At 35.0% G+C, this 25,098-nt stretch overlaps 2 protein-coding genes across 6 annotated transcripts; one reads left to right on the forward strand and one right to left on the reverse strand.

Moving 5' to 3' along the window:
- Positions 1-750: 750 nt before the first annotated feature.
- On the forward strand, positions 751-13,878 carry LOC140795443 (uncharacterized). 4 transcript variants are annotated; one of them, XM_073147995.1, is made up of 12 exons: positions 751-1,221; positions 1,360-1,488; positions 2,148-2,342; positions 3,729-3,776; positions 3,863-3,991; positions 4,765-4,889; positions 6,397-6,507; positions 8,272-8,380; positions 8,539-8,657; positions 8,837-8,990; positions 13,218-13,362; positions 13,532-13,878. In XM_073147995.1, the coding sequence occupies exons 1-12, from the start codon at positions 1,108-1,110 to the stop codon at positions 13,609-13,611; spliced, it is 1,458 nt and encodes a 485-aa protein (XP_073004096.1). In that variant the 5' UTR covers positions 751-1,107; the 3' UTR covers positions 13,612-13,878. The 4 variants fall into 4 exon arrangements, 2 of the variants coding, with proteins under 2 accessions (XP_073004096.1, XP_073004097.1); XR_012110298.1 differs by lacking the exon at positions 13,532-13,878 and adding an exon at positions 12,263-12,390 and having other exon boundaries at positions 786-1,221; positions 13,218-13,350; XR_012110299.1 differs by lacking the exon at positions 13,532-13,878 and adding an exon at positions 12,266-12,390 and having other exon boundaries at positions 786-1,221; positions 13,218-13,350.
- A 1,182-nt stretch (positions 13,879-15,060) lies between these two features.
- On the reverse strand, positions 15,061-22,867 carry LOC140795482 (serine/threonine protein phosphatase 2A 57 kDa regulatory subunit B' theta isoform-like). Of its 2 annotated transcripts, XM_073148053.1 has the most exons (4): positions 22,712-22,867; positions 22,329-22,499; positions 20,848-22,235; positions 15,061-15,869 (listed from the first exon to the last, which is right to left on the reverse strand). In XM_073148053.1, exons 3-4 carry the CDS (start codon positions 22,048-22,050, stop codon positions 15,513-15,515), a joined length of 1,560 nt encoding a protein of 519 aa, XP_073004154.1. In that variant the 5' UTR covers positions 22,051-22,235; positions 22,329-22,499; positions 22,712-22,867; the 3' UTR covers positions 15,061-15,512. The 2 variants fall into 2 exon arrangements, with proteins under 2 accessions (XP_073004154.1, XP_073004153.1); XM_073148052.1 differs by having other exon boundaries at positions 20,848-22,499; positions 22,599-22,863.
- Positions 22,868-25,098: the final 2,231 nt, after the last annotated feature.

A 25,098-nucleotide genomic window follows, 5' to 3' on the forward strand; every position in this document is an offset into this window, starting at 1 on the left:
GGGATAGGCCAGCTGAATCTAGCTCCTATTTCAAAAAAAAAGTTTAGAAAATATTTTATTAAAAAAGACTTGTGAGGAGAGAGAGTGAGAGGATGATAGCAATGATATACTTTCAAAGGTAAAATTATTTATTTATTAGAAAAAAATTGTGAGAAGAGAGACAGAGAGGGAAAGTAGTATTAAAGTTATAATTAATTGAAGTAATATCCATCAAGGGCAAATTGTAATTCAATTTTCTTATTAAATTGATATAAGCTGATGGTTATAAAATAATTTTATTGAGAAATATGCATTAGTAAACTAATATTAAGATAAGTTACTATTTAATTACTAAACTAATATAGATCTCACTATACTAGAATAAGTCACTTCTCCTCTTCTCTCAACATTTCTTCCTTCCTCTTAAATTCTCTCCAACTACCACTCTCTCTCAATTTCTCTCCTTGTTTCCATCCCCACATCTTTCTATCCTAATCTCAACCCAATCTTAATTTAATGGTGATATTGCTTATAATTTTACTTTTCTCTTCTTTCTCTCAATCTATTCTAATCTCTCTCCCTCTCAACCTCTATCAAATCTTTTCTTCTCCAAGTAACGATATAAGTGATACCGAGTCATAATTCATGTGCAAATATAAATTTTAGAAGGGTATACATGTGCAAATATAAACTTTAGAAGAGTATATATGTAAATAAGAAAACTTTGGAGGGGTATTCTTAAAAAAAACATACCACTGGTGTTGTTTCTTTGACGATCTGAGGTGCTTGTTTCTTGCCTTTTTCCTATCATACAGTGGTCCTCTCTCTCTCTCTCTCTCTCTCTCTCTCTAAATTCTCTGTACCTAGAAACCCAAATATACGAAGAAGATACGGAACGTTTTTTACCAAAAGAACAAATGAAAGAAGCGAACTCCAAGTGTGGAAAAAGATTGTAATTTTCTGTGCAAAAATTTATGGGCAATGCTTTGCTTTCTCCAAAATCCAAATCCTCTCCTACTTGGCCACTCCTCGTCTTTCTCAACCACATGCGAGTTAATCTCTCTATATCTCTTTCTTTTGACACATAGCATCAAACAGTAGAGAGGCACTCCAGTCCTTCGCTTCGCCATGCCTTCTCCTAGCATCCAAGAGTTCCAAGAAAGGATCGCCACACGCATCACGCCTTGGAATCGCTCATTCCAGTTTTGGGTTCGGGCAGTTGATATCTATACAGGCTATAAGGTTCTATCTCTCTCTCTATCTCTCTCTCTCTCACTTTCTGTCTCCATATATTATATATGTATATATGTCTCTGTTCTTTTTTACTGTAGACTGGTTTTATTTGAGATTCTTGAACTGGTTTGGTTGGATGTTGTTTAGATTTGTCAGTTGCGAACTGGGTTCGTAAAGGATGAGGAGAAGAGAGAGGCAATGTGGGAGAGGCAGCACGAGCTTGCGGCCGAGAAGATGTATTCTCTTTGCTCTGAGCTTGGCGGGCTCTTTCTAAAGGTACCAAGTTGGTGCCTTTCTTGATCTGTTTGGTTTATGGGATGATTTGTTATTTATTTGGATCAAAAAGCTCTATTTTTTGGTATAGTATGTGATGTTTTGGTTTATATTTTGGAAGAGTTATTGGATAGTATGGTTCAAGACATGAACTTTTTGGTTTTACCTTGTTCCCTGGTTGCTTCTCCGAGGGTGTGAGGGATTAAGGAGTAACTTTTGAAGCATTAGAAAACTTATCCAATGGTTGCTCATTTGGCTATCTTCTGTTCATGCTGTCGGTGTTTTGTAGTTTCTGTAACAGAAAATGACCAATGTTCGGAAGATCTATTATTGTCTGAGGAAATAAATTTAATTTGCTTCCTCTCTTCTCAAACTTGATTTGCATCCCCTAAATAGCATCTTATATTAGATGTAGAAAATATCTCTTTGGGAACTTACTAATGTTGTCTTCTGAAACTCGTTTTTTTTACTTTAATTGGAAGGAATCCTTCCGTGATCATTTTATGCACCAATTTTTAAGTCAGAGATAACAGCTGTCTTGTTATTTTTGAATAATTTCAGCATGTGGAACAATTTGGTGATGTATGTCCTTATTTTAATTGCATATCTTTGTAACGCTGAAGGGTTGATTTTGATATTTCATACCATTGAATTATAATCAGGGTGCTCAAATTCTGGGTAAGCCTGACTTGGCCCCTGCAGCTTGGGTGAGAAGACTCGTCACATTGTGTGACAAGGCTCCTGCCACCTCAATCGAAGTGGTTCAGCAAATACTGGAGGAGGAGTTAGGAAAGGGTTTTGGCGAAGTCTTCGAACGTTTTGATGCTGACCCTGTTGGATCTGCTTCAATTGCACAGGTTTGTCATAACTTTCACGATCTTCACAAGATAAGTTGAGACTGACCATACGCCATAATGACCATCTTTGTTAGTTTCCTCGCTAAATTTTCGTTTATGAATCTATTAATTGAGATTAAACTTCACTTGTAGTTTTTATTATACTTTGACTTGGAAAGTTGCAACAAAGGTGAAAGGGGAACTCTTGTCTAAACCATTTGCATATTTCACAATTGTATTAAACTACCAAGATGGTGCACTTGTCCTCTCTGTGTCTTGCTCTTCCCACCCTCATAATGTTGAGATGGCTTGGATGATGATTACAATACTGCCAATTTAGAAGATTACCAAGATCTTCTGAATTACAATAGGAAAACTTAAGAAGAGATCTTACACAATCTTAACTCTATTTCCTAGGCTGATAAAGATCCTTTGGAAGAGAGCAGAGGATCCTCTGCATATTGAGGATGGATATGAAAATTATGTGTATTATTCAGGAAGATAATTTGTGCTGCAACTTTTGAGATGTATCACATGGAGTCTATTCTTTTTCTTTTCCTGTCAATTCTTCTGTTCTATAAATGTTGGACCAAAGTGAACTTCTAATATCACTCTGTGGAGTGATAGTGTATCATCTTTTTGGTTTCATAATGGTACTAGGTGATCAGTTCATTCAACAAAAGAATTTGAGAATTTGAATTAGGAAATTGCTAGCTATTTAGTATTTAAGCAATTTCAAAGTGGTGATACTATGTCTAAAATACGTTATGTATTAGTATCTTTTATTTGGATTAGGATAAAAAATTACTTTTCCGGAAGTGACCACCTTGATGCTATGTTCAGTCAGCTAATGCAAATCGCCCGTGAACTAAATACGTACACCTGACTAGCGTCTCCAGGGATGACTAAAGAGAAAGCGAATGAAGCAGAGCAATTTGTTGTTGGATAGCTATGTCTGAAATATGTTATGTACTAGTATCTTTTATTTGGATTAGGATAAAAAAAATACTTTTCTGGAAGTGATCCCTTATTTCAATTTTTTTTATTTTTGGCATCAAATGCTTGAACATGTCTGAATCTTCTAATATTGGTGTCATATCTATTTCTTTTATTTTAGTTACTATTCATCGATGTCAACCCATCAGGTTGGAATAGTTGAATCAAGGCACAAAATAAGCTTGAACTTGGCTCAGTATTGAAATGAGCCTAGCTAGGCTCGATCTTAGCTCTAATAGTTTTTGATCTAATCCTGAGCCTACCTCAGCTCACCAGCCCTCCTCTTTTACACCCTGTACATATAACAGTATGCTGAATGGGATGTGGAAAATTTACATTGTTCAATATGTTATATCATAGAATGGTAACATTTTTTTTTTCATATTATACAATAATTATATCTTATCCTAGGTTCATCGTGCAAGACTTAAATGTACAAAGACTGATGTTGCTGTCAAGGTGAGGACCAATAGAAAGGTTCAGTTATACAATTTCTTCCATGTTCAATTTTATATATAGGTATTAACGTCCACAAAACGTTCTAGGTGCAACATCCAGGAGTTCATCATTTAATGATGATAGATATCCAGAATGTGCAAGCGTTTGTCTTGTTTTTGCAAAAGACAGATATCAAGTTTGATCTGTTTTCGATCACCAAAGAGATTGAGAAGCAGGTATATCACTATTTTGTTTAATGCTTCTTAAACTTCTTTCCTATTTCTTATTGTCATTTTTTTTTGCTTGAGACAGTTCTTGCCAAGTTCTGGCAAAATAAAGATCTTAGTTGATTGTTAACAACATTGCTCTTTCATATTTTTTTGTTAACAACATTGCACAGTTGCAACTGCAAAAAAAAAAAAAAAAAATCCATTACAGCTAAGATGTCGCAATAACCTTCTGACATGCATAAAGAAATTCTGGCTTCACATTGCCAATCTTTACAGCAGTGACATTCAAGACAATGCCAATCATTACACTTCCGTGTGCTCAAGAGTCAAGACAATGCCAATCTTTACAGCTATGTTCAAAATTCTAGACAAATCATTTTGATTGCAACTCTAAGTGCCCTAAGCTGATGCTGTAAAATGCAATTGTCATGGGGCCCTCTACACAACATTACTCTAGGTAATGGGAGATAGGGGTTAAACATGGCTTAACTAGGTTTGGATATATGATCTCCAAAAAAACTGGCTCTGTAGATTTCAATTGTAAGTGGTGAACAAGCTTCTAAACAAGTACATTTCTTCCTTACATTTTTAAGTGCTTAGAAGATGCTTTCTTACTTCCTAGTTGGCTCACTGCACTCTTTCCAAAATCTTGTTGTTGCTTGCAAAGTGCACACACATTATCTTATGGTTCCTACCATATCATTTAATTATAATGAATTAGATTGCTACTAATTGTCCATCGCTTCTTATTCTTGTTGAATCTTGTATGCCTGCAAAAGGTTGGATATGAATTTGATTTTCTGCGAGAAGCTGAGGCTATGGAAAGAATAAGACTTATCTTTAATGCTAACAACAAGAAAGTTCCTGTTTTGGTGCCCCGAGTGATTCCTGGCATGGTGACCAGGTATGGTGTAACAACTGCTACTAAAGACTAGAGCAAGTGATAAATCATTAGCCATTTTCTTTCTAACCTAAAACATGTGTCAGATAAGCACATGATACATGTATATGACACAGTGAGAGATATACAGATATTCTTTTGCCTAATTTCCAAGATTTTGGAAAACTGTCCAGAAGATACAAGATGATCATCTGCATGTATGCTGTATATATTATGTTCAATTCTTAGTCCTTGACTTCAATAAGACCAGTTATCCATGAATGATATCCAATAAAAAGCTCTTGTGCAGCTAGGACTATCATGCTGTTATGAACATTTCATTTAATGTGATTTCCAAACATAATTTATTTATCATCCAAATTTCAAGAGAGTCACTAAATATCATACATGGATAAACAAGATTTGATGATTCTGTTGGATTTTTTTGTTTTGATGGATAATAAGCACTTTTTAACATATCTGTGCTGCAAGAAAATGTTGAAGCTACTTGATCAAGAAAGACAAATCTTACAAAGCATATATGTTAAATATTTTTCAAAATCTTACTTTTTCATTAGAAATAATTGAAGCCTTGAAGGTGGAAAGCAAGATACAATTGCTACAAGTGATAACCAACTCAGATCACCTACTTATGTTTTGTTATGAATGCGAAAACTGAAAAGCATCCAAGAACCATTAATTCATGTATAGAAAGGCATAAGCACACAATTTGAGAACCATCAATTCATGTGATACATTTTCTTCACTCTCACTTAACCGCAAAGCAGAGGACAGGATCATAAAATAACTCGTCCTTGATTTGCCTATTATGGGATCCATTAATAGATACTCTGGCTAATGCTCTGTATATGTGATAACAAGAGGTAGTGGGATATAAGAAGATTTATTTTGAAAAGGTAATCAATTAAACCTATAAGTAAACTTCTGGATAATATAACATTTGAACCTCCTTATGCATATGAGAAATCATCCAAGAAACATAGGCACATACATCTACTCTGAGCTTTCCTTGGGTCGCATCCAAGAACAAACTTTCTCATATTCATCCTCAGTATGGTTTTGAGTGTTGCTTACAGAAAGACCCTTACTCTCCCATGGAATTTTGAACCAGTAGGTGGAATTTTTCCTGTCAAGAATCCAAAGTCAGTTGATATAATCTTCATTGTCTCATATGGCTTGCCTCATTTTTATTTGTTTCCCACATTCTGTTTTACAACTTTTAGCCTTTTAGGACATGCAATCCTCTTTAATTAGTTCTTAGTTTATGGTTATGTTGTCTTATGCTGTTAAGGTATTAAATGTTGTAATGCTATATCTGTAGCCTAATAGATAAGGATATTTTGATGGATACTCAGAGTTGCTGTAATGAGAATTTCCTTTATCAACTTGCTTCATTAATTACTGTTCTTTATAGTTGAACACAGAATCCTTATCAACTTGCTTCACTAAATTTCTTAACTATTTCAAGTTTGCAACCATATAATTTCTACATTTTGGATCACTTGGTTAGGAAGGTCTTAATAATGGAGTTTATACATGGGACCCCAATAATGAATCTTGGCCATGAAATAGCTAAAAGGGGCATAGATCCTGGTGGTAAAATTGCAGCAATGGCAAAACAGTAAGCCCCTATATCATTCTACAGAGTGTTTTCTCATTTTCTTTATCTGTGCTACTATGGATAATTTAACTATAAAATATTGCTATAGTGATAGTAAGATCTGATAAATATGTGCTTCAGATTAGTAACTCCGTAAATATTAATTAAAAGGTTTTTAAAGTTGACTATACAAGTTCTTTATTTTGTTTCTAGTTTGTTGATCATGTGGAATATGTGTTCTACTGTGGCCAGTTTGTCGCAGACAGTTTTTACCTCTTTTGCTTTTTGTGGTACCTACGATTCCCCTGCTGTAAGTTTTAAATACAAGTTTGGAGAAGTTATCACTTAAATAAGACATTTTTTAAAGGTAATGAAGTTCAGATTTGTGTTTATAATGATTAAGGTGCACTTTAGGTTAGGATTCTTCCTAAGATGCTTGGGCTCAAATGGTTTAATCAAGGCAGGTCATTGGATATGAGATTAATGCTAGCTAGCTATCCTTTTAATGAAGTCGTCAGTGGATATTATGTCATAAAGAAAAGACTTAATCTGTGACTAGCATAAAATAATAAATAATTAAGTATAGGTAGTTACTTAAACTTGTGTACATCTCTAAAAGATCTTCAAAGCATGTGACAATATTGAAGCCCCATGCTAAGCATGGAAATCTATGTTATTACAACTTTGCAAGGTTCTAAGTATCGGTTTGGGGATTAGGATATGCCATCCAAAAAATTAGTATGTATGGTCTCATAGGCCAATCCTTTTTAGACAATTTGGATCAAGATCAGCCAAATCAGTTTCGGCCGATCCCGGTTGGGATGGTCAAAACTTCAATCCATATTAGAGCTTGGTCTGTGTCATTGGTTGTGCCCATTGGGCTGAGTTATGGCATGGTATGTGCACTGCTACGTGTCTCGTGGCTCTTGCCAACAAGGTAGTATGGAGGTCTCTCATGGAGAGTTAAAACTTGTGCGAAGTATAGTTTGATTAACAAGAATATTAAGGTTGTCCTAAAGTACATAGAAACTAACATAATGGGGATGTGATTGTGGTTTAGACTTTAGACTACAATTGTAATTAGAGATTTCTGATGCTAGATGACATAGCAGTCTTGTAAACAATGATGGAATGTGCAACTATATACTTGTTTTCAGATTGAAAAGAACATAGTACTAGTACCACCTAGATTGTTGATTAAACATGTGGCAAATGAATCTACAAAATGAGAGAGCTGTCAAGATCAATTGAGGGCAACATGATGGGGACAAGCTGAGTCAGTTTCAGTTCCCAATTGAAGCTAAATCCTCTTGAGAAATTCTTGTGTTGTGCCAAAATAAAATAATATGAGAAGGATATGGACTTTAATTAAAAAGTAATCTAATTATGGTTTCATAAATGAGTATATATTTGAACAACACTAGTCTGTATATTTCTTTTAGGATTTTAAACCATTTGAGTTGAGCTATCTAAATTGGTCAAATATTTTCAAAATTACTGAGGGTATTAGCTTGTTCTCATATCTGAGGATCTGAGTTATATAATTGGCAACAATAGGTTGTATAGCTTTATTCTTGCTGGTAAAACTGAAGATAGCCAATTGTGTCCCACATTACAGTATTCAGGTATCTGCATAGTTATTAAATTTCTAAAGAATATTAGCTAACATTCTTTTTCCTAATTAAACAATATTCTGAGATGATGAAATCTTTTACAAGCTAGATTTTTTCAAAATTAATAAGAACAAATACCTGATTTCATTTTGCGAAGTTTGTTTTAATGCAGGAAAATTTTGAAAAACCTGGCACTTGCTTATGGACAAATGATTTTGAAGGATGGTTTTTTTCATGCAGATCCACATCCTGGAAACATCCTTGTATGCAAGGACTCAGAGGCAAGTTCTTCACTGTGATGAATTTGGAGTATCTATTTACCTTCAGCCTCTTGTTTATTACTTGCAGTTGTATTCTGCACTCATTAAAGCCTTTGCAGATTTCTAGCTCTTAAGGTCCCATGGAATTTTTTTTTTCCTCCTATTGCCTTTCCCATCAGGTTGCCTTGCTCGATTATGGTCAAGTGAAGCAACTATCTGACAACTTACGGCTTGGATATGCAAATCTTGTTCTTGCAATTGCTGACAAAGACTCATCAAGAGCTGCACAAAGTTACAAGTATCATACCTTCCCTTCCCTAATTGTATAATTGCATGTCGAATATGCTAATGGGTGTATCAAGAAAACGTTTAAAAAATCATTCCATGTCTTGCCTGGGTCATAACAATCAAGTAAAAAGGTTCACCATCAGATAAATATATATGAGTTAAATCCTTATGTCTTATATTATCTAACAGGGAGCTTGGTATAGAGACCTTGAGCACATGTGCTAATGGACAAGAAGAACTGCTTACTTTAGCCCTAAGGATGTTTGATACTAAACTTCCTCCTGGGGTAACTGTTATGTCACCGTTCTCAGAAGATTCTTCACTAAACAAAGTGGCCGTTCAGGTATATACTAGTAATGATTAAGACAATTAATGGTGTATTGTTAGCATTTTGTGGTACATCCATTCAGAAGTAACTTGCAAGTTGCAACTACCTTGGAACTATTGCAGTTACAATTTAGCTAGTCCTTTTTTTTTAAAAAAATTTATGCTGTCCTAATTGCTTGTTGATTTCAGTCATTGTACCTATGGCATTTAGCATTGAGATTATAGGAAACCTTTATGTATAAAATTAAGACTAAGAATGGCTAGGATCTTGGTTATTTGATTAAAGAGGAAGGGGAAATGGGGTGCATAGCTTCTTGTGCTGGAGGAAGAAGAGTATAAAAGAGATGGCAAAACATAGGTAAGAGGTTGTAGAAGAAATGGGGGAGTGGGAGAGCAATGGCAGGGTGGCTGGGGAACTTGGTATACTAGAGCAACTACTATGTAAGAATTTTTTTCTGTTGATTATTGGTTCTCTTCTTACTTTAAAAGAAAATGAAATGCCATCTTGAAAGTTGAAACCCATTAATTATGCAAAACTGCAAATGTTGAATAGCAATGATGGATCCATTATTCTCCAAGTTTTTATGTTTTGAAGAATTGGTAAACATCTTTAAACTTTTGTTGGTTCCATGGAAGCTTCGAGTTAAAACATTCCTAAGGCCCCAATCCAGTGTTCTGCTTTGAATGCCTAAACATTGGCTTTTGGATCCGGAGGGTTAAATGTGATTTCAGACATGTATACTGATGGTGTTATTTCTGGCTTCATATCGAGCTGATTTGGAGTAGAGTAATGTGTACCAACAATGACCATGCCGACTGGCATGTGACACGACCGCACGAGAGATGCTGCACGGCATCTTTCCTAGCAGCACTTCACTAAAGACTCTTCGTCGTCGTCGCAGTCGCTCGCTATCGGCGGCGACGACAATGAAGCGCTACTAGTCTCCCTTCTCTTTTTCTCTCCCTCTCTTACGGCACGGTCATCCATGATGTGTTCTACAATAACCTGGATGAAGAGAAAGCAAATCAGCTAAAGTCAAATTTATTAGGAAGGAAGAGGAAGAAAAAACAAAGAGATAGGTGGTGGAAAAGAAAGGATGATTAGTGGAAGCAAGAACATGTCAGCTAGTGGATCGGTAGGTTGGTAAAGATCTGTAATTCAAGACTAGAGGTTTTGGGAAAAGAGTAGTAATCCCTGGTCAGTAGTCGAAAAGTCTCGAGTTTAGGTAGCGAGAGTCTTGGTTCAAGTCGGACTTCCCTTCAACTGAAAGAGGAAAGTTAGGTTGCCAAGAGATCCGACCTTATCTAAGTGAGAATTGAAATGGTTCATGAACCGTTGATTCTTTGACGGACTTTGAGAGGTTACCTACTATCTTTAAGGTTCAATAAGGCAAGTTGAGTAATGCAAAACAATGTTCCAGATGATGCAAACCATAAGAATCTACCAATGGGGTGTCCAGAGTCCACTAAACGATGGTAACTGAACTCGTGAAATCTACTAATGGGGTGTTAGAATCTATCGACAAAAGAAAATAAGAGGAAGCTCTTAAAATTAATAACTATTCATTACCCTTTAGCAAAGCCTTACAAGCCTTTATATAGGCAACAACTAAAAAGAAATAAACTAAAATATCTTCACAAAACAAGACCAAAGTATCCAACAAATAAAACATAAAACTCTCTCTCTCTCTCTCATAATCTTTCACCCAACCAAGGCTTCCTATACTTGCGACTATACACGTGTCTAATTGATGATTTGGGATTTGTGCTCGCACTAACTCTCTAAGAGTAGGACAAACTTGACTCGATCGAGTGGGACGATGGACGGCTCTGATAGTATTCCTATAAATTTTGATCAATTTATTATAGCTTATCACGAGTAATTCACATGCTATCATAATCTAGATGATCTCTCCATTGGATTAGGAAACTGTGAGCTCCTCCTTTAGTAATAGATATTATTTGTTTATCCAAAATAGTATCTGTCTTTTCAGTGTGTGGGTAGAAAAGGGAAATTGTTAAGGTCAAAACCAGATATATATGGAGGAGTACTGTGTCATATGTAGGGATGAAAACGGGTCAAATTAATCTGACCTGATCCCGTATCCAAATATGGATAGAAGTTTTAAAAAATATCCGAATCTGGATTCAGATCCAGATACAGTTATACATTAGTTGGTCGGATCTGGATCGGGATATCTTATACACATATACCTTACCTAGCTAAACCCTAACCTCCACCTCTCTCCCCATTCAATCAAAAATTGGAATGGCAGCCTCCATCTCTCTCCCTTTTCATGTGCCACTGCCTTCGTCTTTCTCCCTCTTCATCGGCAGCCACCCCACAACGTCTACCATTGGCTCAAGGCAGAGCTCCTCGAAGATCACACCTTCAGCTTCACCGATGAGTCCCGTCAATGGATCGATAAGTTCTCGGGCACGAGATCTAAGTTCAACTCCTTAATCTTCCCCCCAAGCATTACCCTCCCTTTAGCACAACAATCATTACCACCTCACAACCAGATTCCTTCATCACCTGGATAAATCTGGTAACGGGTAGAAAATCAGATTTTTTTTTCCATAGGAATATGGTGTTAAAGTGTATTTATGAGTAGTCGTCTAAGTGCGAAAAAAATAAATGGATTCTTTTACTGAATAACTTTGGATCTTTCTGATTTGCTGGTTTGAATGAAAAAGATGAACCCATTTCTGGAAGAAAATAATATTTTGGATCTTGAAGATTTGGTGTGTTCTTATATTAATAGAGTTTGGATTCTAATAAGTTTCAACTGTTGGTATCTCTGCTGCGAAGAATTTGTATTCCAATTCACTAAAGTTGCTGCAACTATTTCTTGCTGTTGATGTGTTTATTCTAGTTGTTTCATGTCATAGTGGTGATTTGGTAATAACTTCAGTCTGAGAAATGAGGCACTTAACTGCAACTAGGAAAGAGCATTTCTGTAAACTTCCAAATGAATGAGCATCTGTATGATGGATATGCTACATGGTTCTTTTGTTTCTTTAACTAATATCTGTTATGTGACAGATATCCTAATGCGTTTACCTATCTGTGTTTTGAAGAATGTTAATATTTATATATTACATGAATGAATCGTGTTTGTTGGAAATATCAAATGGATAAAATATAAAAATTTTGAACAGAGTACTTATAGATCCATTATTCGCGGTTTTCTCTCTATGAAGCATGAATGTGTAAGAAGAGATTGTTTGTTCTTTCTTTCTTAATATGGTTTAGTTGAACTAATAATGTACTTTTTCATGTTGTAGAAGCTTTCCGATGGAATTATTGTATTTAACTGAGCTATAAGAATGATGGAATCTCAATTTCCTTTGTTATGTTCCCCCACTGAAAATTGTAAAAGATTTTCAAAGGTACAACAATCAATCGGATGATGGTAAGCTATCGAGAACTTCAATTTCGTGGCTATCATGTGCCTATAAAGCCTTCCATAAGTAACTCATAAATCTAACATCCTGATCTAACATGGTCTACCACTAGAGCATTTAAGGAAGTCAAGGAAAGGATGATGGAAGCCCTTGTGAATGCGCCTTCCAGACTTTTAAGAGATATCTGAGGTGGAGTGTGACACCTTCGAGATTGGAATAAGTGGCATCATTAGCCAAGAACACCAATCATGTTGTCAATTTTCGCAAGAAACTAAATGAATAAAGAAAAAACTATTCTACATGTAACAAAGAGTTCTATGCGGTTATTTAAACTTCGTGCAATTGGCATCATTATTTGCTTCTGCACGAATTCATGCTATACTTTGACCATGAAGCTCTTCAGTATCTCAACTCTCAGAAAAAAGAAGTTAATGCTAGGCATGGTCATTGGATATGCCTGAGAGGCAAGCAATTACTTTGTAAGAATCAATATACATATCCTTTTACTGAATACTACGCTGTTTGATGCTGTGATATATAGGATCATCCTGTCAAATAAGAACATATGCATGTGGCAGTAGAGGAGCCAAGCATTACATCTCTCCATTCTATGAGCCAAGTACAGTACCTTTTGTTGGATAAACTCACCACTCAAACAGACCAGCAGATACACAATGGCACATGCATTAGTTAAAATTTTAGTTTACCTTTTTGTTTTTGATTTATGTCTGGTTTCTTGTTTGTCATCATACCATTCTGATTGCAGGACTTTTTCCCTCTTACTATTGTGAGTTCTTACTTTAGTTCTTACTTTAGTTCCATCTTTGTCTTATAGAATTTCCCAGAGGAGCTATTTTGTATTCTTCGAACAATGCAGCTGTTGCGAGGTCTCAGCGTCGGATTGGGTATTAATTATTCTTGTGCAGAGCAGTGGAGGCCTATTGCTGAGGAAGCTTTGTACAGGGCTGGAAGACTAAAAGGTATTCTTGCCTGTCATCATCACTTACATTATCCTCAATCATGGATCTCAACTGCACTGATTTCTGTGTTGTATATAGCATACAGAAAGTGATCCTTGCATGTTATATACCTCCAAAAGCTATCACAAAACTCAGACTATTTAACCTTGATTTTTTTGTTGTCTTCCAGTCGAGGATATGAAAGCACGCAGACGTGGCTTTTTTAGAAGAACATTTGGAAGGAAGGAATATGAATATCAAAGAATATAAACTTATAGAATTCATACTACGATCCTGCAGCTGCTCGAATTTCTATTCATTGAACAGAAAATTTGCGGGACTTCTCATGTTACATATGGTATTTGCAACAAATTTAATCTTTTTGTACACCTGAAACGGCATTTTGTAATTCATGGTACATATTCACAGGATCTTTCTGGCTCTTTGTAATTCATGGTACATATTATTTCTGATCGTTTTTATGTTCAAATATGATGTATAACCTCAGTTGCAAGAGCATTTTCTTTTGCAAGCAAACTTCTTCTTTTTCTTCCCCTTTTTGAAGAACCGGATAAATCCTAAGTTTAAACTTGCATAAGATAATGAATATAATATCAGATGTTAAGTAGTTCAGTGAAAGAGAAATCCCCAGAAAGCTGAGAGATAAGCTGCAAGAACCAAACAGAGAGGAACCAGTCTTTCTCTAATGTATTCTTGTGCATGATCTTCCTCCAATTCTTCGTGGTAAGTGGGTGAAATTTTCTCAATGACGAACTAAATTCGTAGCCCAAGTAGATAGATATGGAAGAAGGATATCTTCCAAGATGAGTAATGCATGACAATATAATCTAGGGTCAGGAGTTTTGACGGTTTGTGATTTTATGGAGTCACCAAAAGTTCCCCACAATTTTGAGTTTTTGCCCATATTCTTTTTATCCAAATAGATTGTGCCCCTTAAAGTTATTATCATTTAGGATCTAATTCACTATAACCCTAATAAAAATGTTAAACCGATATATATATATATATATATATATATATATATATATATATATATATATATCTTTAACTTAATATTTTAGTAATTAAGGCAAAAAATTGCCTGATGATAAAAATGCTGAATTAATAAGCATTTTTGTTAAGACTATAGTAAATTAGACTTTATTTGGTAATAAATTTAAATAACAGTCTATTTCAGTAAAAAAAGTTATATATATAATTGGTCTAGTTTCGTCAAAAACTCCATAATTTTTCAAAAACAAGAAAAAGGAACAAATGCTATAGGTTATATCCATAAGAGGTCGGCAAATATAATACATATATCATTTTTGGTACATTTCTCGACTGATAACAGGGGAGAGTTCACTGTATCATTCGCTTCAACAATGCACAGGTAGGATTCCTCCCATTGTTTAAACACAGCGCAGGGCACATTCAAACTTTGTTCTCAGGAAACTATACAAACTTGTCCCAAATACTAGCTTTAACAGCACAAGAACATAATGAAAACTCTTAAAAGTACAGTCTCGGCAATCTTAATAGATCACTGAAGCAAGTTGCTGTAGAATTAAGGCCGAATTACCACAACAGGTAATATATACTGACTAACTGTAACTAACCAGAAACAAGTGGTTTTGACACAGTAATCATATGTGCCATTGTTCAAAGTTCCCATTCAGAGTATATGTTCAAATGATTAAAATCACCAGACACATGAGATGACAAATAAATTCATTCAAGAATCACCCTATCAAAGTTCAGATTCGAAAAGCATTAACTGTTTGTTCAAAGCCAACCATCAACAAATGAAGATTGCTTCATTAGATACTCTCGAAAGAAAAAAAAAAACCAATCAAAGAAAAGGAAAATGCATGAAGGAATTAATTGCAGAGTTGGATTACATCAACCTTTAGCATGTCAACCAAAAATTGCTGAAAATGATAAGGTCTCTGCTTCTGTTCTTATATGGATTTTGGAAACTAGTATGTGTACTCTCATAAGATTCTTAGACATTTGGCCCTTCGCATGCTTCATACCTCCTATATACAGTCAATCCTGTACAATGTTCATGAATCCCCAAGGTTGTAGAGGTGAGCAGAGAAAGTTATCAGCATTCATAGTATCGATCTCATCATAGAATTACGTAGAGTGAGTTACCAAATAGATAATTTTTATGCAGAAGTTTGCCCAAGTATCATGTGAGGAAGAAGCACAGACGCACTACTTGTAGCTTTTGAAGAGGCAATTTCTTCTAGGCGCTTCCACATGGCCTCCTGTTTAGATTTGATCTCATTTTCTTTGGCTTCATCTTCTTCAAACTTCTTCATGCACTCCATAAACAGTTCAGGGTCATGTTCAGAGAATAGCTTACGGACATTCTGTGTGAGACTTTGAACAGCTTTGTTCCAATGGTCACTTGTATTTCTCTCCAATGCAGGGAAGATTATAGGTAATAACACCTTATAGTTTTGTCTAATTAAGCTCTCAATATGATCGTTGTTCCATAAAAATAATGCTCTCTCAGCCACCTGTAAAAGAAAAGCAGGAGAATATCTATGACTGTAGCCACAAAGTGCTTCAAATATATGTGGATGAACAAGTAGACTTTATGCTCAAAGGTATTAAACCCATAGTTCTATAAATTAGTCCAAGAATTTGTGCAGTTTTGAATAACAATACTAAGCACTTCCATCACATTTATTAGATACAAATATTTAGTTTGACCATCCTTATTTGGCTAACCTCACGAAATATTAATAACATAGATTCTAAATACTAATATACATTCTAGCTCAGTCTTCATGCAGTATCCGTCTTACCACTTGATAATAGTGGATCAGCTGACTGATGTAATGGTCAAACATTATCATGATATTGGTACTAAAATTTGCCACTGCTCTTTTGAGTTTGATGGATATGAAAATTACATGTTCTCAAGATTGCAAAATAAACCAATTCGATAGATCACTTGTATTAAAATGTTCCATTTCTTTTATATCTCTGGATGTTTCGCTTGAAATTGATAAACGCCCTTTTAAGTTACACATGACTAATACAAGGCTTATATCCAGTTAGATTAATATAGGTCAAGTGTTTTGCAGATGTAATCAAGATAGCTCAAAGTAATCTACAAGCCTGACAGCCCTTTCCAAAAGTATGGAGTTATCTAAAGCTAAAAGCACAGTTGAGAAGCTCCATGAAAAATATAAAGAAATTAGTTATGACCTATGGTGACTCTCCGAAGTTGGTATCTAGTTCATTGGTCACAGCCAAACCAGTAGAGAGTGAAGTTTGACATAAACTTTAATAAGCCAGTTGATGGTTGAAACTTATCTACCTTCGCATTGCATTTTCAGCTACAACCTCGAGCAAAGTTGCAAATTTCTCTTGTGCATACATGAGATCTTGAAACTAGATGAAATAAAATAAGTTCCGCTTCTTTATACGCTTAGAAGAAAATTTCTCTTGTGCATATATGAGATCTTGAAAATATATGAAACATAATAAGTTATGCTTCTTTATACGCTTAGAAGATCAATTTGTTGTATCCTCGATCTGGAGATCCTGCAATGTTACTATGAACACGACATCTCGGTTTCCCATCTTTGTACAACATGATATACTATCAGCCAAGGTTCTGAAATTCGGTATTAGGATCAGAATTGGGCGTTAGAAAAAAAAGCGATACTTATCGAGCATATCGGTTGTTTCGTCATATCGACAACCTATATCGAATCATGTTATTTGTAATTACGTAAAATTCTAAATATTATTTAAAAATAAAAAAAAATTATAAAAATTTAGAAAAAAGAACAGAAAAAATAAAAATAAAATAAAATTAGTCACGTATGAAGCCTAAAAATTAAATAGAAAACTTACTAAAAAACTATGATAAATTCTAACTTGAATTTAACAAATTTTTATACTCACAAATTACTATTATAGAACAACAGTGAAGAGAGAGAGATCTCTCTTCACCATTGTTTTATAGCAATAAGAAAAGAGAAGTTAAAGAATAGGTGAGGAAGAGAAAGAGAAATAAGAAAAAATACTCACCTGAATTTACCAGAGTGGGGAGTAGCTCGAGGGGCTCACCAGATTGGCCATTAGATGAGCTCGATAAAGTGTGAGGAGTGTGTGTAAAAAATAGAGAGTAAAAATTGGAAAGAATACAACTGAAGGTATCAATTATAGGTTAGATATAATTTAGATTCGAACTTAATCTTAAAAAAATATAGTTTTGGCTAAGTTTCAACTGAGACTACCGAAACGGCCAATACGACCGAAATCAGCCAATCCTAGAAGGAAATCAGTCATTAGACTAGTTTCGGGGCCATATCAGGATCGATTATCCCTATCCAAATCGGGATCGACCGATATTGGGATCCATGCTATCAGCTCATAAATCCTATTAAGTACCTTGTAAGGAATCCAAAGTTGTAGATTACTTTGAGAAATGTATATTATCATTTTCTAGACCCCACACTTGATATGAATTAGGTAGGTAATATAGATAAAGGTAGCAGCATGCCAAAAAGCAGTGCACAACGAGTGGAGAAAGACTAACAAAAGAATAGGCTGTCATTCAGGAGACAAAGTAGATTAAAATCCTCTTAGAGGAGACATTGTTGGTATGGGAATAGTACTCAAAATCATGGAAAAAGGAAGTCCAGACGCTAGTATGTTTCCATTCCTTGATTCCCGGCCAAAAACAATTAGTACCCCTCAAAATGCTTTCATTTCCTTAAGTTTTTTTTTTGTAATAATTCTTAAACTAGCGAAATAACTCAATAAGACACTTCAATCTTAATATTGTCATGAAGTTGTGCAAACATTGTTTTGATGAAATAGAAGAAAAGTTACCCCCAGGAACTTATAGGCCCTCAAAGTAAAATATCTTATTTCAAAATATAAATAACCAAGACATTTCACTATCTAACAGTAGCCAAATCCTTGTCCCAAATTCGTTGTTCTTAGAAGTCAACTTGCATCTAAGAAAGGGAAGGAAACTATTTCTCAGAAACTTGCACATGTTGAGAAATTGTTCACCAAATAAAATCTACATACTTCACCTATCAACAGTCCATAGAAGCCATAATGATCTTTTATTTTTATCTATGCATGTCCAAGTAGACATAGTGATGCTTGCCGATATTTCTTTCATCCCACTGATACACCAAATAAAATCTACGTACTTCACCTATCAACAGTCCATAGAAGCCATAATGATCTTTTATTTTTATCTATGCATGTCCAAGTAGACCTAGTGATGCTTGCCAATATTTCTTTCATCCCACTGATACTAGAGCACAAACTCTTTGTCACTTTGTCAATCATTTATTCCCTTTAAAAATTTTGACCCAACTCCAGTACAGCAGAACTCTAGCATGCATGGAAACTAGTCTGATTTAAAATAGGTTTGTTTCCATGCTAGCATCTATAAAAGTTAACAATTAGACAGAACTATAGAAATTAGTAAGTCCTCAAATGTGCAACACCCAAAGATCAAACTGATCAAATGGGTGGGAATAGAATGGATGAAATCATAAAATTATTTCTCAAACTTCGACTTCAAGATGACTCCTGGGATATCTTAACTCTTTTTTTCTTTTTTCTTTAGCAATCAGCTTGATGTTCAACTCTCCACAAAATGGGATCAGAACTTGTCAGAAAATGAAAATCCACTTAGCTACATAACTTTACCTTTTCTAGCCCTTGAACAAATCATACTCCAAGTGGATGCACAAAGTGACTGCTAAACATGATAAGATTCATTATCATATCCTTCCAATTTACATACCAATGTCAATGTTCTTGTTCTTGTTCTTGCTACACTTCATTCAACATAATAATTTCTTGGATGGTCTTATTTTATTAGTAGGTTAAGAGGAATATAACCCTATGCCAGGAAATACAAGCAAGGTGACAGTTTCTGCACCTAAAATTTACCCCAAGGATCAAAAAATCTTTGATAAATAACCTAGATAACCAACAATCCAGATGCAACCAGCATAAATAAACATGGATGAAGATATGTTTATATTTGTCTTTATGGTTTTTTGTCTGTACTATAAAACATGTATGCTCCTATAATTTTAGATACCAATCTACCGTTACAAAAGGCATAACCAAACCAATTTTCGACGTGCTATAAAAAATGTAGAACGAGGAACTATTTCTATCACAAGTTGTTGTCAACTAAATGCAGGCCCAAAGTTGGTGAGTAAAGGCTTTGCTAGAAAAGGTTCTAAAATGAAATTTTAGAACATTAAAATAGTAATTTGAGGATCCACATTTTTTTTATTTGCGATTTCAACCATGGTTTGTTGGATCAGCCGATCCCATTTTGAACTCTCTCTCTCTCTCTCCCTCTCTCTCTCTCTCTCTCTCTCTCTCTCTCTCTCTCTCTCTCTCTTTCTTCTCACTCTCCCTCTCTTTCTCTCTCTCTCACTCCCTCACTCTTTCTTTCTTTTTTTCTCTCTTTACCATATAGCCATTGTTTTTCTTACGAAGAGATCTAACTCAGACAAACTCTAGTGAATTCTGATATGTAATTTTTTAATTTTATTTCTTTATTTCTCTCTCAGTTTTTTTATTTCTTCCACTCTCTATCTTCTTTTCTTCTCTTTTCTTCTTCTTCTTCTTCACTACACCATAGTTTTTCTTTCTTTTGTTTGGTTTTCTTCCACTCATTCTCTTTCTAATCTCTTCTTGTTTTCAGTTTTCACTGTATTATAGTTTTTCTTTTTTTATTATTTTTTATCATTTTTTCTTAATTTTAAAAAAACTGTATTTTTAAATAATATTTAAATTTTACGTAATTAAAAAAGTCCAATCCAATCCAAGCAACTGATACGGCCAGTACGTATTGTTTTTCCGGAAGACCGATCTTGATTCCAACTTTCGAACCTTGATTTTAACCTTTCACAACAAAGAAGCAATTTTTATGGCCCTCCTAAACTTAATAGAAAGCAAAATATAAACTAGATTACCATAACTTTTGAAGAACAAGAACTCAACCATAGAAAAAATGCACAATAATATACCTCTACTATGTGACACTAGGGATCCAATATTTCAAGAAAAGCAAAAGAAAACAAGACATATTTTATATGATGAGACAATGTTTTTAATAGTAAAACTGACATATTGAAAGAGTAAAACTATATGTCAGTTGTAAAACTACAAAACTAACAAGTGCATTGCTTTAAAATTTTACAACTTCCTAGAGATATGAATTCTCAGGTTTGGCTATGCATTTTATAATCAAGGCGATACATGTCTATGTTCTTATAGCATAACATGATGACTAATAAGCAACAAAAGAAAATGATTCAAAAAGAAAAATCCATGATATGATGCAGCTATGGCACTTAATTATACTACTGCTCCAATATAAGCCATCAATGTGTTTTCAAGAAAGCAATAAATTATCATGGTGTTTTCAAGAGAGAAATAATTAAACTAGTGCTCCAATACAAGCTAAAATTGTGCAATTCATTTTACCTGAAAGTGAGAGCTGTTCAAACAACGAGAAATCTGGCGGAAAAGTGGATCCATACATTTCTGGAACTCAGCAGGCTGAGTTGCCTCCAAGATCTCCTCTAGCTCACCCAAGAACATCACTTCTTTCGAGCTATTTGTGATGGGCCAGTATTTCAACAAACCCCTTATAACAGTATCCGCAAGCTTGCAGTCTTTCTCAACAAATTGAGTTATGCAATAAGACAACTGCTGGTGATACATAGCTGCACACTTTGGCTTGTGAAGTGGGATCAAGGCCCGCACAAGGAACAACTTGTGCTCTTCCTTAAGTGGTAAAGCAAACCCATTGATTATACTGCCCAGAATTTCTAAGAGTTCTGCAATTCCATTGTGCTTTTCTGTTTCAAAGATAAACTGGTAGAAAATGTTGTTAATAGCTTTCCTGACAAATGGCCTGTGCACCATGAACTTTCCATAGATACGGTGAAGTAAACTCTTCAAGTATTCCCTTTCTCTTGGGTCTTCAGAGTCAAAGAGATCAAGTAGCCTAAGGACAAAGGAATGATCTATATATCTTTTTGCCAATTTGGCATCAGTCTCAGGAGATGAAACAAACCTTAAAAATAACTCATACACAATCTGCAAATGTGACCATGCTGGGTCCATCACGGGCTCCTCCTCTTCGAGATCAATGCCTTCCAAAAGCTTATTCTCTCGAGGTGGGGAGGTAAGATTTCTAAATAAGTTAATGGACACCAGTTTGGTGATCTCCTGCATTACATTTTCAGGAAATTTTCCACTGGCTGAAGTCACATAATCAACAAGCTCTAGCAACGTCTGCCGCTTTATGTCCTTTTCTTTTAAATTCTTCATGGGATCGATGAAGTCAAACACAATGCAGCACAAGTTCACCTTCCTGATGAGCAACATCTGCTTTTCAGAGTTTGGGACATCCTTAAAGCTTGGCAGTGCTTCATAAACAGGAAAGACCAAGTTACTGTTCAACTTTGAGTTAGCATTTGCAGTGTAGTCACTGACATAATCCAAGCCACTTGTGAGAACGGTTGGCTGACTATTCGGATTCATGACCCTGCTACTCTGAGAATCGCCATTTCTTGAATTGGAAGAAAAATTTGGTAATGAAGGGCTCGACCCCCGTAACACATCCTTATCGGCCGATTTTGACGGCTTCCGTGGGAGCCGTCCTAATATTTGCTTAATCATGTTACACTGTAGATTACCTAAATTACTGTCACCAACCACTTAAAATGCTCCAATATTTATACAAAGATCAAGCCTTTCAATGCCCTTCCATGCTCCAACTAAAGAACAAGTATCTCCACTACTAACCAGAGACTTGAGCTCCAGATGTATCGTATGTTATTCCATTTTATTGCAGATCGATGTTGCTGAGAAATATCTACATCCAATTAAGTGATTCCACGCAGAGCATAAAAGCTAAACGATCCTATCCATTCAAGGGCAACTTGTTCTACTCATACCTAGAGAGACTGGATCAAAGAAATTGGATAAGGAATGATCTGTACGCTCTTCCCTCTCTCCTCTAGAAACCAACGAGGCTACTCAAGAAACAAAATCTACCAGAAGAATCCACTCCTCCTCTACGCCCCCAAATCAACAGCTGCGGAGCCGAACCCAGAAACCAAAACAACCTGGCAAACGATCCGGACAGGCAACAATAACATCTTTAGGAAAGAAACGCCAAGAAAGATTAAAAAAAAAAAAGATAAAAAAAGAAGAAGGCAGCCCACCAAAGTCAAAGCCGCGCAAAAGCCAAAGAATGATCAAAAGAAGAGCCTTTCTTTTCCTACCGGGGAAGAAACCCACATCGCTAATTAGAAAGGAAAAGCTCGGATTTTGATACCTTGGAATCGCGCTCTCCCCCTTCCTCCTCCATGGAGAGTCGCAGTTTGGCGATTGGGTAAAGGAAGAGAGGGATGAAGAAGATGTCTCCTTCAGCAGTTAGCAAGAGAGAGTGCTCGAACCAAGGAAAAGTCTCTCTCTCTCTCTCTCTCTCTCTCTCTCTCTCGGTTATATGTATAATATATAATAGTCATGAGGATACTATTGTTAAATAAAAAGTGCCTATCGATGCCCAAACTTTTCTCCATTCAAATCTTTGGATTTTATAATTAATTTTATAATAATAAAATTATTATTATAAATTAAAAGGCTAAATTAAATTAAATTACAAAAGCCTTCAAAACTTACTATGTCTAATTAATAATGGTACAACATTTTTTTATTAAGAAAAAGGTCTATTATCACCTCAAATTGGGCAAAAATTATATCAATAATTCTAAGATTAATATTTGATTTTTATACGTAGGCTGTAGTCAGAGAACAACCTTTTTCCCAAATTTTGGTCGACCCCATTTGATAGTTTTTTTTTAAATAATAATAATATTTAAAGACAGCACTTGAGAGTTAAAAGAGTCAGTACCATAGCTCTTTTTTTATGAAAACTAATTATGCAACTAATTTAATTCAAATATAAGGCTTCAATCAATCGAAAAACTGAGTGTTACGTGGACTGGGCGGAGATCTTTTGACTCATTGAAAGGTAAACCAATCAGTGGGCATAGGGAGGGATACCGCAGTCAAAATAAATCCGTGGGCTTGTCTCTCTAAAATAAGTCCAGCCAAGCTAATCTTTTAGGGCTCGAAACTATAATCGAGCTAAGCCGAGGCTTGCTCGATTAGGCTCGATATGTATATATATATTAATCTAAGTTGAATGCATTATAATATATTCATGTGAGTAATTAAAATTCTTATGTTAATTATTTTCTATTTTTTGTATTACTGTATGTGCTAATTTTATATAGAATTTATATATTTTAAAATATTTAGCTTTTAGAACTTATTTTGTTATATATCTATTAGGCTTAGCCCATTAAGCCCATCGAGTCGAGCAGAGTTGAGCTTTCCAACTCGAATTAAGCTCGAATCTAGAGAATTCAGCTCTTGATCTGAGATCAGCTCAATTAGTTTACACCCTCTACTTAGGGCCTATGATCGTTAAGTTAATCATGGACTTCTTCCTCTATCTTTCCCCCAAGAGAGAAGATCAGTGAAGCGTTAGATGAGCTCCTTGTCCAAACAAGGCATTGCAGCAACGAGAAAATGAGGAAGTCGTATAGAATAAGGTAAAATTTTAAGGAGGAAGAGAAGAAGAAGCATAAGCAGAAGCAAAAGCACAAGCTCTCCTGGGAAAACTCTCTACAATGAAAATAGTTCATCAGTGCTTACTTCTTGAATATTGTTTGTGTTATATATATATATATTATAGTAAAGGTACCATTAAATTTTAAGATATAATGCGTGAATTCATATAATAATATGAATTTTTTTTAAAAAAAAAAGAAAAAGAAAAGAAAAGCAGCAAGATTCGGTAGCAGCGCAGCGTTTATAGATGGGCTTGGGCTTGGGCTTGGGCTTGATAGTTAGTTCTCCTTCATACATGGGCTTATAAAAGAGTGGTCTAAATTATTTCCCTCTATTTTCTCTCCCAAATAAAAGCAATGCTAGAAATAATCTCAAATATTTGATGCATAAAATTAACTCGGGTACAAAGTTTGCAACGCCACATGTTAAAGATACAATATGTTTATTGGTGTTAGACGAGTTAAATTTTCGAATTAATCGGTTATCTAATATGGTATATGTGTTTGAGGCTCATTCTAATATCCACTCCTTCTAAACAAAAGAATGATCGATTCTCTCGCAATGGACTCATAGAAAATAATTATAAAAAATAACAGCATACAAGAAGGTTGTAATAAATTATTTTCTTTATCTATTTATTTCTACAGCAATTATTATCTTGTTGAATTATAATTAATGCTAAACATCTTGAATTGCTATCTTCATTTATCCTTACCTTCAAAAGAAAAATCAATCTTTCTTGATGAATGTACTACGAACTCTTCCCGTTATATATATCCTTAAATGATGTCATACTATATAATAATGTGATATATTCCATCCTAACAATGTAATATCGTTTTTAAAGTATTTTGAGTGTGCATTGTTTTATAGATATATTATTGTGACACTATATGTATTGTATAATTTTGATAATTTTGTATATATATATACATAATTCACGACCCCAAGGCTAGATACAATCCACCCCGGTTATAGAGTCACTTAGACCTCGGAGCATATAAAATAATGAGCTGGACAGCTATGCCCACCATTTTATAAAGCAAGCCACACAAGGGTCATCCATCTCACCAAGTTGCTACT

Source organism: Typha latifolia, chromosome 9 (genome assembly GCF_019914945.1).
Source record: "Typha latifolia isolate L0001 chromosome 9, TyphaL0001v2, whole genome shotgun sequence".
Lineage (NCBI taxonomy): Eukaryota > Viridiplantae > Streptophyta > Magnoliopsida > Poales > Typhaceae > Typha > Typha latifolia.

What these genes read in the sequence shown, in the direction of transcription:
- LOC140795443 (XM_073147995.1), top strand. Translation starts at nt 1,108, where the DNA reads ATGCCTTCTCCTAGCATCCAAGAGTTCCAAGAAAGGATCGCCACACGC. An exon ending in ATATCTATACAGGCTATAAG is followed by an intron (nt 1,222 to 1,359) that starts GTTCTATCTCTC and finishes GATGTTGTTTAG; the next exon opens with ATTTGTCAGTTGCGAACTGG. An exon ending in TAAACAAAGTGGCCGTTCAG is followed by an intron (nt 8,991 to 13,217) that starts GTATATACTAGT and finishes TTTGTCTTATAG; the next exon opens with AATTTCCCAGAGGAGCTATT.
- LOC140795482 (XM_073148053.1), bottom strand. Translation starts at nt 22,050, where the DNA reads ATGATTAAGCAAATATTAGGACGGCTCCCACGGAAGCCGTCAAAATCG. An exon ending in TGAACAGCTCTCACTTTCAG is followed by an intron (nt 15,870 to 20,847) that starts GTAAAATGAATT and finishes TTTCTTTTACAG; the next exon opens with GTGGCTGAGAGAGCATTATT.